Source organism: Cylas formicarius, unplaced genomic scaffold (assembly GCF_029955315.1).
Source record: "Cylas formicarius isolate icCylForm1 unplaced genomic scaffold, icCylForm1.1 PGA_scaffold_7__23_contigs__length_41026272, whole genome shotgun sequence".
NCBI lineage: Eukaryota > Metazoa > Arthropoda > Insecta > Coleoptera > Brentidae > Cylas > Cylas formicarius.
Window position 1 is genome coordinate 27,654,039 of NW_026844352.1, and position 16,946 is coordinate 27,670,984.

At 35.2% G+C, this 16,946-nt stretch overlaps 1 protein-coding gene across 1 annotated transcript in view; it reads right to left on the reverse strand.

Annotated features, from left to right (window-relative positions):
• LOC132705106 (dynein axonemal heavy chain 12) overlaps positions 1-16,946 on the reverse strand; it is a 32,740-nt gene that overhangs the window by 10,232 nt on the left and 5,562 nt on the right. Inside the window, exons 14-35 of the mRNA XM_060675539.1 lie at positions 16,714-16,932; positions 14,346-14,575; positions 14,126-14,291; positions 13,888-14,034; positions 12,939-13,204; positions 12,748-12,887; positions 10,346-10,517; positions 10,016-10,198; positions 9,812-9,961; positions 9,471-9,748; positions 9,092-9,412; positions 6,547-6,917; positions 6,288-6,491; positions 5,982-6,232; positions 5,620-5,929; positions 5,303-5,562; positions 5,002-5,215; positions 4,537-4,948; positions 4,111-4,283; positions 3,801-4,055; positions 1,197-1,478; positions 974-1,146 (exon numbers count right to left, since the gene is read on the reverse strand). Coding sequence (XP_060531522.1) covers positions 974-1,146; positions 1,197-1,478; positions 3,801-4,055; positions 4,111-4,283; positions 4,537-4,948; positions 5,002-5,215; positions 5,303-5,562; positions 5,620-5,929; positions 5,982-6,232; positions 6,288-6,491; positions 6,547-6,917; positions 9,092-9,412; positions 9,471-9,748; positions 9,812-9,961; positions 10,016-10,198; positions 10,346-10,517; positions 12,748-12,887; positions 12,939-13,204; positions 13,888-14,034; positions 14,126-14,291; positions 14,346-14,575; positions 16,714-16,932 — 5,177 coding nt within the window. The remainder of the gene's footprint in view (positions 1-973; positions 1,147-1,196; positions 1,479-3,800; positions 4,056-4,110; positions 4,284-4,536; positions 4,949-5,001; positions 5,216-5,302; positions 5,563-5,619; positions 5,930-5,981; positions 6,233-6,287; positions 6,492-6,546; positions 6,918-9,091; positions 9,413-9,470; positions 9,749-9,811; positions 9,962-10,015; positions 10,199-10,345; positions 10,518-12,747; positions 12,888-12,938; positions 13,205-13,887; positions 14,035-14,125; positions 14,292-14,345; positions 14,576-16,713; positions 16,933-16,946) is intronic.

The window sequence follows — 16,946 nt, forward strand, 5'->3', positions numbered from 1 at the left end:
TAAAAGACCTTGGAAGTTGTTGTTTTACAGAGGAAATTATTAATCGCAAATCAAAAATCGTAAAAAATATGACTAATCGGCTCAAACAGTGTCATAGGTCGCACCAAGAGTTACAATTTTTGTGTTTGCGGTTTTCGTCTGTACTGCTCGCTCGCTCGCTGTTTGGAGGCTCAGCCATGACACGATGACATCATTGATTATTACGGCGCACTGCATGGTTTCAGAAAAAAACTTATTTTCTCGAAAACCATTTACTATTTTTGAAAAATTTTTGGACCAGGAAACGTGGAAGTTCCAGAGCTATAACATCCGCTTGCGGATTTTTTTTCAATTATGTACAGGGTGTGTCAATTATGACTAAAAAACCAAAAGATCCTGAAAATTGCCGTTTTCGTGGATAAATATTAGCCGTAAATAAAAAACTACAACACATAGGATAATTTGATTTAAACAGTCTCGAATATTGTATCCAGAGAGAGAGTTTTAGGTTTCGTCTATCATACAGGACGCGCGAGATACTTGGAATTGGAAATTGTTATTACTTGTACAATTTTTTATATTTATCAAAGTTTGTCGTGATTTTGAAATTCGGCGATAAGTAAAAGACGCTTTATACAGGGTGTGTACACAAGATAATTACATCGATTTTGCGAAAGTTCCATAGTGGTCCGCAGGAGCACGATAGAAAACCAATGCCCCTCTCTACGACAAGAAATCGCGAAGCGGCCTCTTTTCAAAATACAAAGCTGCTTCGCGCTACGCGCTACGAACTTGCCCCACCCAGTTACGATTTTTCGAAAGCATTCTTGTTTAATCATGGTCGTGAATTAAACATAATCTAACTTTTTGGAAATTTCTTGGATATCAAATCTACCCTGGTGCGCGGCGCCAATCATAATTTAATGTTAGTTTTCCCACTGTTAAACAGCCCATTAGATGCCGTTACTAAGTTATTGTCTTGATTTGCACTCACTAAAACGGGATACCCCATATGAATACACGTCTCAATCTTTTTCATATAGTCAGGGAAACTAAACTTCACCACGGTCAAATTATTCGGCTTCTCCATTTTCTTAATCCAATTACTGGCTTGAGCTTGCGGATCGATGAACAAGGACCACCTACGCGAATTATCCATTATAATGGCTGAAATAGTCCTCCATTAACTGTGGCGAATAGGTGCTCTTTCAATTTACCATTGTCGGTAGAAAAGCCGTCTCGCGGTAATCCGCTTATATACCACGTCTGAATTCTCACATCAGAGCCCAATACCGTGGCGAGATGGTAATGCTCGGCGCACGGGATTTTAAGCTTTTTGACGAATTCCTGCCAATCTGTCACCATTTCCTGCCTGAACAGGCTGTTAAACGGAGATAAGTAAGCGATTATACCACATGATATCAAAATATCCCCCGCGAGGCTGTCGTATTGAGCCTGAAGCGATTCCGCCACTGCCGACCACCTAGTTTTCTCGCCACCTACCCCGAAAAGAAACTTAGGAATTATTACAACATCTAAATTACATTCTATAGGCAAATACCACGTAAGGGATAGGATTTTTTTGTGCATATCGGATAACTTAAAAGTGCTTTTTGACATCACTCAGGTCACCAATATCATTGCGGGGAATTCGAAAAATTCGATATGAAAAGGCAAAACGTGGGATTTCATGAAAAAATAGAGAGAAATTTTACTTGAAAAGTATCTATTATCTATCATCTATCATCTATTACTTTATACATTTTACTAAAATCAAGATTGATAATTTTAGATACTTGAATATGGAGAAATGGAATAAAATTCAATTCAAATGGGCAAAGTCGCTTTTTCTACTAAAACCTATAATTTTTTTATTTATTTCATAATTTTAATTAAGAAGTGCTCCAAGTATTGCAACTTGTTAAGTAAGCTGTTTTTTAATCCACAGCAAGTTTTATATTTGTCAACTGTAATCACTTTTACCGTCATCCACTTATAAAACATCATCATTCAATTGTCAAAAGGCCCTTTAGGCATAAAACTATAAAGATTCAAATTACAAAGACGTCAACTCAAACACACACAGACACAAAATGGAATGAAACCAAATCCGATATCCGAACCGAAAAAGTAAAAACATAAAAATATAAAAAAAAAACACCTAACGGGGTTACACCAGAGACCTGCACTTTATATTATTAAAAATTATTGTCGGCTGAAAATTGAAAACGTCATTGAAGTAATCAAGGATCAAGGAACATCAAGTTTTCCACTTTGTGGCTACTCATGTAAAACAATTACATTTTTATTCGGAGAAAAGTTATGCCCCGTCTACAAACGATGAGTAGCGAAAGCAGATTCGTTTTCTGTCACCTGTCTCCTTGTACTTTTTCACCAAACTTAGATGTTCATGAACCCTAACAGAGATCTTCCTGCCTCATAGTCCAAAGAATATGTTTTGTATATGGCAATTTAGGAATTCGGTAAGCGTTTAGAACTAGAGCATCGATGACGGTAAAGTGGTGTCATTCAATAAAGAGCTCACTAAATCGATGCAGTCAGATGATGGAACGCTTGGGAATAGTTTTTTGGCATCAAGAGAAGCCAACATAGCACTGTATGAAATGTCAATATTCTTCAAGTAACTGGTCAACTCCACTGAATTTTTGGTAGAATAAATACTCCGAAAGCCAGTTTGTGTTTCTAAGAACCATGTTAAGCTATGAAGCTAGATTTTAACAATGAAACCGTGAAAGACCCTACGGGTCAAATGGGAATCCTCTCATTATGTATCTTAGGATATACTAAAGGTGTTTTGGGATTCATAGGATATAACCTTTCTTTATAAGTTTTGAAGAATTCAAGTCTTAGTAAAGCTTGATCTAAATTGTTTTTTTTATTCTGTTAATGAAAGAATGAGTGGGGTCCTGTTTCATCTGGTAAAAATCATGCACTGCCAAAAAGTCAAACTTATCGACATATGTCCTCCTCTCCATTATAACCAGACGAGAACCCTTATCAGCTGTGGTGACCACAAGGTCTTCATTTTTAATTTTACTCAACAACGATTTCAAGTGAGCGCCTTTGAAACGACTAAAGCCACAGTTGTTATGTGAGTTGGAATTAATTAATAATTTCAGACCTAAAAATGTGGACTGTATGGCTAGGGTGTCTTTAATTTTGCTAAGATTATTGTATGAAAAATAATATTTAACATTTAAGTTGAGTAATTCCTCTTCTAGTCGACTAAAAGTTATTTTTGTTAACTTGAGAAAACGCTTATGGAAATTTGCGTCAAAGCTGGTCAATGGTCTCTTTCGAGAAAATATTAACAATTAGACGAATTACTAAAACGCAATTTAAGATTGTAAATTTTCTTACTTAACCGTCGGTATGAATTCACTTTAAAATATTCGACCTCATCCCTCAAACTGCGTGGTTATCCACATGGTTTTAGCAACTTCGATAGCTTTTCTCGATAAAGTTGTACGAGGTCTGCATTTCAAATTGACAAATTTCGGTGTTAACTTTAAATATAAACACTGCTGCATAAACCACATATTCAGCTGTAGATTCTTTCGTGAATTGATAATTGAATCCTTATAGTTTTGTGAACCTCTTTGAGGTTGGGCGATTTTTTTGCTCTAGGCATAAAGCAATATTTTCACTAGGGGAATATCGAACAGTTTGTTTTAAAAAACTTACGCTGAACTTTAAAGTACGAAAACAAGTATTTGAGGCAAAAAAACAAATAAAAAATTGCTGGCCAGTATTTGTACAGCAGAAGCGTGGCTTTATAGCATTAACGTTCATTCCCTTACCAAGACCACCTATCAATTTTTGAGCCCTGATCAACTTGTTGTTACACAAATCGACGGCGTCCTGCAATTCCGTTTGCTTCCTTGTAGCGTCGTCTAGTTTTTCGTGCAACTCGAGAAGCTGAGCTTCGAGTCGTTTCGCTTCGTTTCTTTTTTCCGTTAAAGTCTCCATTATTTCCGAGAATTCGCGCTCCGCTTGCTCGAGTTTGGCCTTCTTCGGCGCTATAATTTTGTATACCTTGTCGTACATATCCATAGCTGAAGGAAGAATGAATAAATTAAGCGTCTACGTTGATGACTTAAACCCCCAGACCGATGATCCACTTGCACAGGCCTTCCGCCGCACTGCTAGCCTTAGCGACCACACTCGGCTTAAAGTCCTTATGAGTAATGTATTCCTTTCTCAGTTTGGCCATGTATTCGGGTTTTATATTGTCCTTATCGAAATCTTTAAGAGATTGCAGGAAATTTATGTCGCCCAAGATCCTACAATTTCGAAAAATAATTTTCAATTGCACTTTACTGCAATTACTTGGCCAATCACCACTTTACATCTACTACATATCGGCAATATGAAAGGACGTCAGAATTATGCTAAGAATATAGTATGCAAATACTCTTAATTTGCATCGAATTACATTTAACATTCATTGGCTGTTATGTTTTTTTATATTTTCTTGTACCAAGCAGAAATCCCAACACTGATCAAGGAAGCAACAAGAAGACTGACTTCACTTACTTGACACTAGGTTTCCAGTAATCCAGGATCGTTCGGCCGGTTGCCACGTCTACAACTCTATCCGGTTTCACCCCTTTTATAATACAAACGGCCGCCATTACCAACTTAATGGCATCTGGCGGATGTTTCATGGTTTTCACCAAGCTAATATCAGCCGGCTTCAGCGTATCTAACGCGGATATAGCTTCTCTGAGAATGGGCATGGTTTCGGCCAGATCGGCCTCGCATTCCAATTTCAGCGCTTTGGCTGTAGCCGCGTGTCTATTGGCCTTTTTTTCCTCTTGCTTTACGATTTCCGATATCTGCTCGACAGTTAACGTTTCGTGCTCGATTTGTTTGGTCATTGCTGTAGCTTTGTCACTCAATTGCTTGAGTTGAGGTTGCAGTTCAGCCAAAGAACTCTGCATTTCACCTGCACCACGGACGTGACCGTTAATATCGATTATTGATATTGATGTGTTTTACCTATGCTAACAGCTGCGTGGTTCAATTTATCCAAGCCTGCCAGATATCTATTTTTTGCTCCCATTATTTCGCGTTGTTTTCTATTGGTTAGTTCGGTAAACGATCTGATCAGCTCGAGATACGATGCGGACGTGATGTAAATCTTTCTGCTCGTTTTGCTGTAGAACTCTTCCGACTTTTTTAACGTTTGCAGATGAAAATACTGACAAACCGTCTAAAATTATTGACAAATGCTACTAGTTCAATAAGTCTTAAAAAACTTCTGTTGGTCTACATTGATGTGATTTCGAAAATCATTTACCACTGCGTTTTCCTTGATCTCCTCAGAGAGATTTACGTCTTGCATCCAGCCCTTAGCAACTTCGACGAGGGCCTCATGGGGCCAAAAATTAAACCAGTCTATGGTACAGCAGTTTATCAACGAAGGATACAGGCGCAGCCGATTACGAAACGTGGTTCCTACCGGGCTAAAGCACAACATTATGTGCAGCTTCTCTTTGCACCTCTTGGTGAAGAAGAAGAATACTTCCAGCGGGCTAATCTCCAAATTTCTATTACCACCTGGAGTAGTTTTTTTTCCACCACAATGTTATGAATAGTTTAAATAGAACTGTTTACCTTGAGCAGCTAATCGAACCATGTCTAGAATCTCTTGCTTCTCATCGATATGATAAATATTAGGCACCTCGCCAGAGTTAAGTAAACAATCGATGTCCTGCAAAAAACTCTCTTCTTTTATCTGCCCCTCCGATATTAGGAAGGTGGTATGTTTTCCCCGCCCTCCGGCCTCTTTAAGAATTTTCTTAATATCCTCTCGCCAATCGTTGGTGCCGTACATGTTGGTGATTTCCGGTTGAAATAACGCGTGCCCGTAGATCTCGCTAGCCAAACGAGTTAGTGATTGCCTGCCGGATCCACTAATGCCGACCTAAAAATACTATGAACACAAACGAATATAACAGTCACCGAAATTAGATTACTAATAGACCGCTGCCGCAATTCATAGATAGGATTCTACAGATTTTTGAGAGGTGTTCCAACGCGTAATCAAATAAAACAATGTCCATTTTGGATTTGTGAGTGGCATTGTACTCCTCGAGGCAGTTTTGGCTCAATTGTTTAAACGCTTCGATATTCTGAACCTCCTCGTAACGTTTTTCTTCGAGTTCCGCATCCTGGTCAAAATACGTACCAAATAGAAGCTCCTTGATCGACTCTTGGGTCACGAAACCTTTGTGAAACCAACAAATATTTACGCGTTTTAGATAATCACATTCGATAGCTACCATTATCGTCGCGCGGATAGTTATCGAATACGTGTTCGAAAAACTCTTTGAAATTGTCCCTGACGCAAATTCGAATCATACCAAAGAGCCAGTCTTTGTCGGTTTGTTCGATCAATCTGTCGTAGAACACTCGCAAGACCTCGTGAACCCAAATTTTCGAAAAAGTTTTATGGGCCACCGACTCTTTTCTGAGCATTGCGCAACCTGTAAGCAAAGTGACAAAACCCGAATATTAACGATTAATCAAATAGCCGCCCACCCTGTATCAGTCTCGAAAAATCTCTCAAATTGAAAACGTAGTGGCTTTTCGACGGAGTGGGTCTTAGGTGTTCGATCGCCTCTTTGAAAATTTGCAAGCTTGCGGCAACTGTTTGGTTCACCATCGAAATTATTTCCGTGGGAAATCCGTGATTCTTCCAACCCAAATGCAACACGTTCGAGTATATCTTCGACATGCTTTCCTCGCTGAACTCGTTTATTGAAAATATGTTGAAATGACTTAAAAACCTCGGATAAACATCTTGGCGACTTCCTCCCACCAAGCCCATGGCCCCGAGAAACAACACATCGCGCAAATATATTGGTTCGGTGGTTTTAACGTCGTACCAGTTTTTATGGTCGAAAAATTGCCTGAAAAACGGGATGTGAATTCATTCTCTTTTTGGTTATAAAGATGTTGATTAAAGTTCTGCAAAATGACAACAAATATTCTCGAATAATATCACTGTAATTATCAAAAACATGTGATTACAACGTCTTTATGGGATCTATTTTAAAAAGAAACAACAAAGAACATGTTTTGCAAATGTACCCCTACAAAAGAATTTCCTTTTTTTTAAAAATTGCTCTAGTACTATAAATGCTATAGTCCAAGATCCCAAGTACGGCAGACCTACGTCATTTTAGCAAAGCTGAAATTTTAAAGATGAATAGTATAGGAAGGTACGGGTAATTGCTAGGTTGAAAGTAAGTCAAAAAGGTGTAAAAATCATTGCTCACCTACATTCATTTTTAATGGTAGGTTTTTACACATTTTCTAACGATTGTTGTTATAAACAAGTATATATATTTGGGAGTCACGTCCTGTGGACCATAACTTCCTGCGGACTCTTAGACATTTCTAAAAAATAAGGCAACCGACGTCATAGTAGCAAAGACGCCGTTTATAAATGTTATTGAGAGTAACATTATAAAATTATAATTGAACAGGCGGATGATTCAGATGGGCCCTCCCAGGCGCCAACAAAGTTCCACTGTGTGTGCGAGCGCAAAGACAATATACAGACTATATATTGTATATTTATTTTTATTTATGTATATTGTTGAAAATTTGTTTTATTATAAAACTTTTCATTTCAAGCGTAATGTTGATGATCTAAATTTTGAGTTGTATATTCCATATAGGATATCTTCACTGAATGATCGTACTTGACGAATACATTTAAGATTGTTTTTTATTTTTCGATTACTACCAATTGTGAGTATGAAATAAAAGTCCAATTCCCCTTGTGGTACTGTAATCTCATTGAATGACGGATTTTCTTAAAATTAAAGCAGCTTTTTGCAAAATTATCTACGGAGGTCAAATATTTAGGAGTTAAATTCTTTGATAAATTTTTGTTTTTTAATTGTTGTTTTTTGTGGCGTGAAATTTTCTGAAATTTTGTCAACTGCTTTTCTGCCGTTCTTGCGATAAAATCAATATAATATCTGTGAAGATAAGTTAAAAAATAACACCGTTCTGTTTCGATTACATTTTCTCAGATAAAATCAATTACCTCCTCAAAAGGCACTTGATGATGAAATCCTTTCTTAATTTTTTTAATATTTTATTTTGAAATTTTTTTTGGCACAAATGCTGGTAATAAAATTCTGTTCGTTTTTGCATAATTTTCAATTTCTTTCTTAGCACTAGATAAATCACACGAACCTAACGGCTGCTCTTTTGATCGATTTTTTTTTGTCACAATTTAAGCAAATTTTATCCTCGGATTCAATGTTTACTTAATTTTCCACAGAAATAACATCTTCAATAAGTAAATCAACATTTTCTGATTGAATATTTTCTTCAAATTGATTTCTGCGGTTCTGGTAACACAGATAAAATAACTTGTTCTAGTATTGTAACTGGATCAGGTGTGGAATTAGGTGATAAACTTGGAGTCTGTGATACAACTGCATCCAATAAATTTAATGTAGATGACGAGGTTGTTAACTTTAAAGTTATTTCCTTTAATGCTACCCATACCCATCTTTATAATTTCAGCTTTGCTAAAATAACGTAGGTCTGCCGTGCTTGGGATCTTACCCTACTAGACAGTAATAAATTTAAGTAGGCATCTCTTTTCCAGCAGACACATAAGCTCAACTTTATATTTACAGAAAAAAAAACGGCTAATTTTTACATATCCGTTATTTGTATAAGACTAATCAGGCATATCCAAAAGTTTTTCAATTTATTTATTAGAATATGTCTGCTTTTGTAAAAACGCTGTTTATTATTATTAAGTTTGGAAATTTGTGGCTTTTGATTTGATAGATTGATTTGAAATTTTATAGAACATCCTGTATAATACGCAACGAAAATCTCAATCTGTGCGGTTCTGATTCAATGGTTCTATTTAATTCTACAGCATCTAGCACCGCATTTTTTTTTATAAGTACTTTTAGATTTGTGTCAAATGCGAGAGTGTGCATAAAATATCCAGTTACTATCATAACTTCAGTTTTCATAGGTAAGCAACGTTCCCAAGCGTAGAACGTTTCATAATGTAAGTTTACAAAGACGAAATCCGTAAGAGTACCTTAGTAACTCCAAGGGTGGTTGTGCCCCGTATTCCTCTTTCAATGGCATGTTAACGTCGTCTATAAACACAACAGTAGTTTTTCCCTTCGGAGCGCCATAGTGCCCCCTCCTTTTCTTGGATAGTTTCGAGATAATCAGTTCTTGCGTTTGATTTGCTGAAATCTGAACTGTGAAAGTGATAAATGCGGGCTCAAATTTCTCCTGGTCCACTCTGTACATTAACATATCTTGAACATAAAAAGTCTTTCCGGTCCCAGTGGGACCCACTAGAAGAAGCCGCTTCTTGTAACGAATATGTAAGTCTATTAACGCCATGTATCTTTGATAAAAAATATTATTAAATGGTGTAGAATATACCGCAAACTTTTCTCTTGTACCGTGCCGTGTCCACCGTAGGAATGAGCGCCTGTACTATATTTTTGCAATCATCGATCTTCTGAGTCCGCACTATTTCCGGCCAATATTTCCAATTGCCCTTCATTTTGTAATTATAAGAATAATCGAATAACATTCCCTCAGAAGGAATGCCGACTTCCAACTTGTCCATTGATGTTGGATAAGGGCAATTGCCTATTAGCCCCTTCCAGAGCAGTTTGTAGAATTCGTCGAACATCGCTCTGGAATATTTGTCTAATACGCCACCCAGGCCCCAAACCTTAGTATCATTAGCAAATATCTCTGAATTAAATTAATGCAGCAGATTTTGACATCAACCTACACCCGCCTGTATAAACGTTGCCTGTATCCACACGTTCATATTTTTAAACTCCTCTTCTTTTCTCTTGCAGTTCTGGCAAGCATCATTCAGTAACATTTCTATCAAGGACATCATAGTTCTCACCAGACTTATATCGCCCGGATTGCAGTACTAACGATGGGACGGTTTCATTATACTACCCTCATCATTGCCTGTAAGACTTACCTGAAGACACTTACTTCTTAAGAAGTCAAGGCTTGGTGGTACGATCCAATCGAGCAAATCTCTAATGTAGTCTTTTCTTTTTGGACCACACCATTCTGGATTACAATGCGGTAACCAAGAATCGACGAAAGGCCTCCAACCTAAGTTTTCGGGTTGCATGTATATCATGCCACATCTTGATACCTGGGAATATTCAACGCTCAATATTAAAGACTCGCCGTAAGTAGTTGTACGTTCCCTAAATTATAAAAAAGGTGAAATTTTGAAACTATTTTCCAGACGTTTCTCATATAGAATTTATAACTAATAGGATTTTCCAAAAACTCTTACAGTTGCTGGCGATGCTTGCTCCAAATCCATAGTTTCGAAAATCAATGACATAGAGTTCGTCATCGACATCACCTCTCCTGACATCAAACACAACTTCTTATTATCGTCCAGGGCGCTATTCATATTTTCTATCCAGACCGCATCCACTGGGCCGTCAAAAATTATCCATTTTCTGAATGGGGCAAAGTCAATTGATAATCGTTAAAATGCTCGGCATCTCATTGATTTTTTAATTCAAATGAATTTGACAATTTATTGCAAAATGCAAAATTATGCCGACATGGGTGAAATATATATAGGACTTATTATTTTTATAGCATTTTATTGCCGAACCATCAATTTTCATTAAATTTCATAAACAAAGATTCGTTGTTCTTCTTTCTTCGCTTATACAAATATTTGAACAGGTGTATACCCATCTGTTAAGTAAGGAAATAAAGACAACCGAAGTTGATTAAAGAATTGTATAATCAAAATACAAATTTAGACAAAAAGTGAGTTTTAGCTAACAAAATCAAGTTCTTCGAAATATTTGATAATATGATTTGTGACATATAATATGTACCACTAACCTTAAATCAATGAACATCCGTAGTTAAACAAAATACAAAAATAAAAGTTATGAAAAATAAATCATTATTATAAAATATTATAATATCTAAGGAAGCTAAGGAATCACGCGCCTACATAAAGACTAGCTAATTTATGTCATAAAACTGTTTTGGATGTTCCCGTTTGCCACACGTTTCTGTTCAATTTGATTGCTTTATGAGTATCATTAGTAGAGTTATGATTTTATGTAAAAAACATCTTTTTTATTATTAGGAATATCAACACAATATTTAGGATATACCCCTTTTTAAAATGAAATAATTATATTAACGATATAAAAAAATTACAAATTACGCATAAAATGAAGCTTTAGTACATATTTTTGTTGTTATACATTGTGAAGTGAATATTTTCTATTTTTCGAGCAAAAAATAGAAAATTGACCCATTCATTAGTTTATTACTGGGATTTTCCAAACGGATAAGATTAAAAATCCCGTTTCCTAAGGATTAAGCCCTCTTCCATTTTCTTGTTTGACGCTTTTATCTAATGTGATTATAAAAACCTCTTCTGAAAATTATCACTGATGGTGCTTGTGATTGAATGAAATACATCCCATCCTCTTCATATGTATTTTTGAATTTTTCCAAGCATTTTAAACATTTTATTTGCTGTCCGAGCGTCCGAGAGTGCACTATCATTGAATTCAAAATACCGAAGGTGAATTATCAGTTGGTTTCTTTATACTCCTAATTAAGTATTATTATTTTTTTCGTTGTATGACTATTCTTTCCTTGATTTTCACTAAACAATATATGTAAAAAATATAAAAGCACAAAGATGGTAGAAAAAAGCATATATTTGACATATTTTTTAGAAATACCAGACATATTTATGCCCAAATACCAAACATCTTACGAATAAGGAAATCTTTTTACTTACATTTTTAATACAAAATAATTTTTGCCACATTTCATTTTATTTATTTTTTTAAATTTATTTAAATATAAATTAATAATATATAATAATAATAAACTCAAAAATATGTATTTAAAAATTCATTAGTACCAAAAAATTTTTATTTCAATTTTAATTTTCTTTTACCAAAACAAATTATTATATTCAACATAAAAATATTATATTCAACAATTTAGTCACGAGCCGAGCGAGTGTCTAAAAAAACATATGGTTAAAATATATTTAATTTATGGATATTTCCACTTACATCTCATTTTCAGTTTTATTTAATTTCATTAAATATAAATTAATTAAATATAAAAATATTATTTCAAACAGTTTAATCACGACCGGAGCGCAGTAGAGCGAGTATTAAAAAAAAAGATAAATTGATTGTTTATATAAAAATATAATTTCTTTGTAAAAACAATCTATTTATGAAAGTGTTCTTTCTATGAAGACGATCCATATACAAAGACGGTCCGTATACGAAGGCGGTCCGTATACAGAAGCGATCTGTATATGGAGACGGTCTGTATATGGAGGCGGTCTATATATGGGAGCGGTCTATATATGTATGAATTAAAAATCATCCAGAGCTATCTTGGGAAAAAGAAGAAGTATTTGGCAAGGCTTGTGGAAATGTGGTAAGTGCTCATATTTCAAATAAGTAATTGAATATATTTTTTTTGTAAAAATAAAAGGCATAAAAGTACATAGATGGTACAATAATGCATATATTTGACATATTTTTTGGAAAACCAGACATGTATATGAGCATATTTTAAGCATTTTCTGTGCATAAAAATCCAAACTCTAATCATTAATAATAGGGTAGCGGAGTTAAATCGTTAATATTTTATCACTCTGTTATAATTCTGAAATCGCTTTACCTGTTGGGGCTCGAATCGGTAACAAAGTTTCTGAAGGCCGTAGCCACTACCCCGTCCGTCCATTCATAGGATATAGGGTCAAACTGACCATACAACTGACCCAAAGTTATTGACTTGGGGTTTAAGAATAGATAGTCCACCTACGAAAAAAAATTCAGTCGCAAGCAACTAAAACCGAAGAAGTGCAGGACCTTGTCTTCGTTCAAACCTAATTTATTCATTCGCGTTAAAGTAGCTGCTAGTGTTTTGAGGGTACTTGTTTTTCCTGACAGGGGGTACCCGACCAACATGAAACCGTGTCTGACAGTCATCATTTCATACGTTTGGATCATCTTTGTCAAGAACGATTCTTCAGGCTGCAGGTTTACTTTTAATGCGCATTCAATCATGGTTTTATTTAATTCCGCGTAATCCACTTTAGGTAGAGCGACTCCCGGAAATAAATCGGATATTATCCCTAATACAAAATGTTGTATTACTTTGGAGCTTTTCTCAAATTCTTGATAAACACAAATATGTTAACGGCATATTTTTAAATTTTAAAATATGAAATATTTACTGAACCCACAAATAAAAGCAAAATAATGTAATAACCAAAAATAGTTTGATGTGATGGCGACGACTTTTCTATTTTAAAGTTTTTATATTCATCTACTTCAAAACTTATCTAAATTTTTGTTTAAAAAATTGCACATGTCTATCAAAAATTGTTAAAATAATACTCCTAATTCATCATTCATTCTAGTAGCTTTGTCTAACATTCAAAATCATAGACGGAATTTACAATAATACATTGATTCGAAAAGAAGTCAATGAAACCTGAAAATATATCAGTCCAGGATACGACTACTACTCGAAAATGCTGCTGGATTCGATTATAAAAAACATGTTCAATTCGAAAAGCCTTACTTGAACCAATCATCTACCTTTGCCAAGGATTAACTGACCAAGTAACTACTGCTTATTTGGTAACCATTTCCTAGCAATCAATTTAGTGTAGAAGTCGACTAGTGGTAAAATTGAAATTGTCTACAGTTTTTTTGTGGTAATATTGGTTAGTATTGGTTGAGAAACATTGATTTTGATAAATTTCATTTAAAAAATGCGCCCGTGTTACATAATTTTCTACTAGCACCGTACCATCAAAAAGGGGTAGATCGTGCTTTAGGAACTTTGGCAAATTGACATCCAAAATGGCCCTAAGTAGCAAGATGTCTTCACCTTCATCGGGATATTTTCTTTTGTAGTTGCCCGCCGCCGACAATACCGTCTTGACAGCCCGCATGCCTTAGAGAATAACATCATTTAAAAAAATATATTGAATGAAATTCCCATTTTCAAATGGTTTGTATCACTGTCTGTTACGCTCCGGTATTACCATAATCGTAGTGATTTTGAGAAGACAACTGTTCCGAACAGAGTCGATAAACCGTTACTATCTTCAGAGATAAGTTCCTGGCGTCCACGAATCCGTATGAATATAACGATATTTCCCCTATCATGGCGTAATCGGGCACCATCATCGCGACTGTTCTAAATAAAACCTGACGGAACGCGATTATCCGTAGTACCTGGAAGGGCCACAAGGAGTGACGTACCTTTAAATTATCTGGAAGCTCCGTTCTTCCAGCGTAACCGGGATTCATTGTAATGCAAACGTAACAGGCAGGGTTCAGCGAAATTTCTGTTCCTTCGAATACAAATTTTGGCAAGTGAGCTCTAACTGCCATTATTATAGAGAGTATTTGTTGAGCCACAACTGATAACACTTCGATGTCTATACGGTTGAACTCGTCGAAACATGCCCAAGCGCCACAAGACGCGAGACCTAGAAACGATTACGCGCCAATGATTGAAACGGCGCTTGAATCAAAATGACATTCTGTAGAAATTTTATTCATACCATACTTACTTTGGATATAGTCCGGATAGTTTAAGATTTCATTTGGAAATTTCGTTTTAACTATTACAACATGAAAATTTTACTTTTTACTAATACTAACTAATTAATAAGACAATTTTGTAAAGCACTTTTTTCTAAATTGCTCCTAGAGACCTCGCAAAAAAAATGAAATTTTCTTGTGCATAGACCCTGTACAAAGTGCCTTTCAAATAAGCACTGGACTTAACTTTAAATCACGATAAACTGGAAAATACAGGGTCTTTTCTAATTGAACGTCAATAACTAAGAAGGCGATATTTGGGTCCATTTTAAAAATAAAAATTCATATGAACATATGTCCTAAACGTCTTAACTTTTAAGATACAGGGTGGTAAAATTTTCAAAAATAGAATATATTTTTTTAATTTCTGTAATGTAGATAATTTAATGAAATCTGTCACACGTGTACATCAAGAGGTATTATTTAGTGTACTACATCTTTTTAAAATACACCAGTGACAGGCGTACGGAATTTCACCCGTCTATTTTGGCAGACATTGATGGTAAGCCACTGATTTCTCTTAAAATAAAAATATAGTCATGGTCATAACAATATCCTTATTATGGCAGCATCCAGAGAAATTAGTTCTTTTTCAATTCAATTTCAATTTTTAACAAAATTGTTTGTTAATAAATTAATAACAAAATTTTTAACAAATAGAACATAGAAACTAGATAAGTTTTTAAAAGTATCCTCCACTTTTGTAGGATATACGCATCCTATACCTCCAGTAATACTTATTAAATCGCAGGAAGCTCTTATACGACGCTTCAGCTCTTCTACAGTGTTAACTGGGTTGCAATAAACCATATTTTTAAGAAAAAATGGTCCAATTAAGTAATTTCCAAACATTTCAGCTCAAACATCTACCGACAACTATTCTTAATGTTTAAGCTCTACAACTGCATGTGGGTTTTCATCAGCTCAAATATAGTTATTGTGGTAATTTCTGATTGCATTTCTGAAAAAGTTAGCTTCATCTGGAAAGTATTTCTTTTATGATATGACTTGCGAGATATTCAGATTATTTCCAATTTTTCTAGTACTAAGTTTAGGATTTTCATCGATAGAATTTCAAACTGCTTCAATTTCTGGACTTATAATTATTTGCCCTCAAGTACCTGTTTCTGGTATGACCTGCCAAACTATACATAAAATGCATATCTGCCAACTCCTCATTATTAAACTTGACCATTGTTTTTCAAAATAACAATACTCGGATATTTTTAACACCAAATTAATAAGATGATATTAAACCACTGCCTTGACAACAGAATTAATAATTCTTACAGACATAGCCTACTACAATGATAAGAAATAATTATAAAGGTTTCAAAAATACACCTCAGAGTTGTGGTACACTAAAGAATGCCTCTTGATACATAGTATTACAGATATTAAAATATGTACATATTATTTTTGATATTTTCACCACCCTGTATCTCAAAAGTTAAGACGTTTAGGAGATATGTTCATATGAAGTTTTCTTTTTAAAATGGACCCAAAATTCGAAGCCTTATATTATTGATGTTCAATTAGAAAAGCAAGAACTAGAAACACTAGAAAATAATGCACAGCTTTTAAACATCAAGCTTTTTCCAACCACGGAATTATCAACGTCATGTTATATCGACAATTGACATATGACATCCATGTGAAACAGTGGATCTCAATTCATTTCAAAATTTAAGCATTAGTTTGATAATGATGGAAAAAGAACCCGTCCGTATATATCTGCACTGATATTTAGTATTTAACTTTCATCAATTCTAACTCGTTTTAGCCTCAATTAGATTAGCTTAGCGTTGCCAGCGAGAATAATTGCGATCTCTAGATAATAGCATAAACATGACTTTTGTATCTGAAAAACGAAAAAAAGGACCCCTGGTTGAAATGTGCAAAAAAAATGGTGGAGAGACGAGTGAATTTCCATAGACAATTTCCACGCGATCGGAGTTAAAATTTGGTTTATGTTGGTTACTCATTTTTTGGCGTGTTAAATAGCAGCTGATCAAAACCTGACCTTTGAAAAACTTCCCCATTGCCTTGTAATCTAAACCGTCGGAGCAATTGAACACAACGCATTGTACCGCAATGGCTTTAGCTAAATCCTTGGTGGTCTCGGTTTTTCCGGTACCAGCTGGTCCTTCCGGGGCACCGTTTAAGTGCAAATGATAAGCGCCTATTAAGGTGCGATAACATCTATCCGTCAAAGGAGTTATTACTAAACGATCGGTGTTTCCTAGTTAAAAGGTA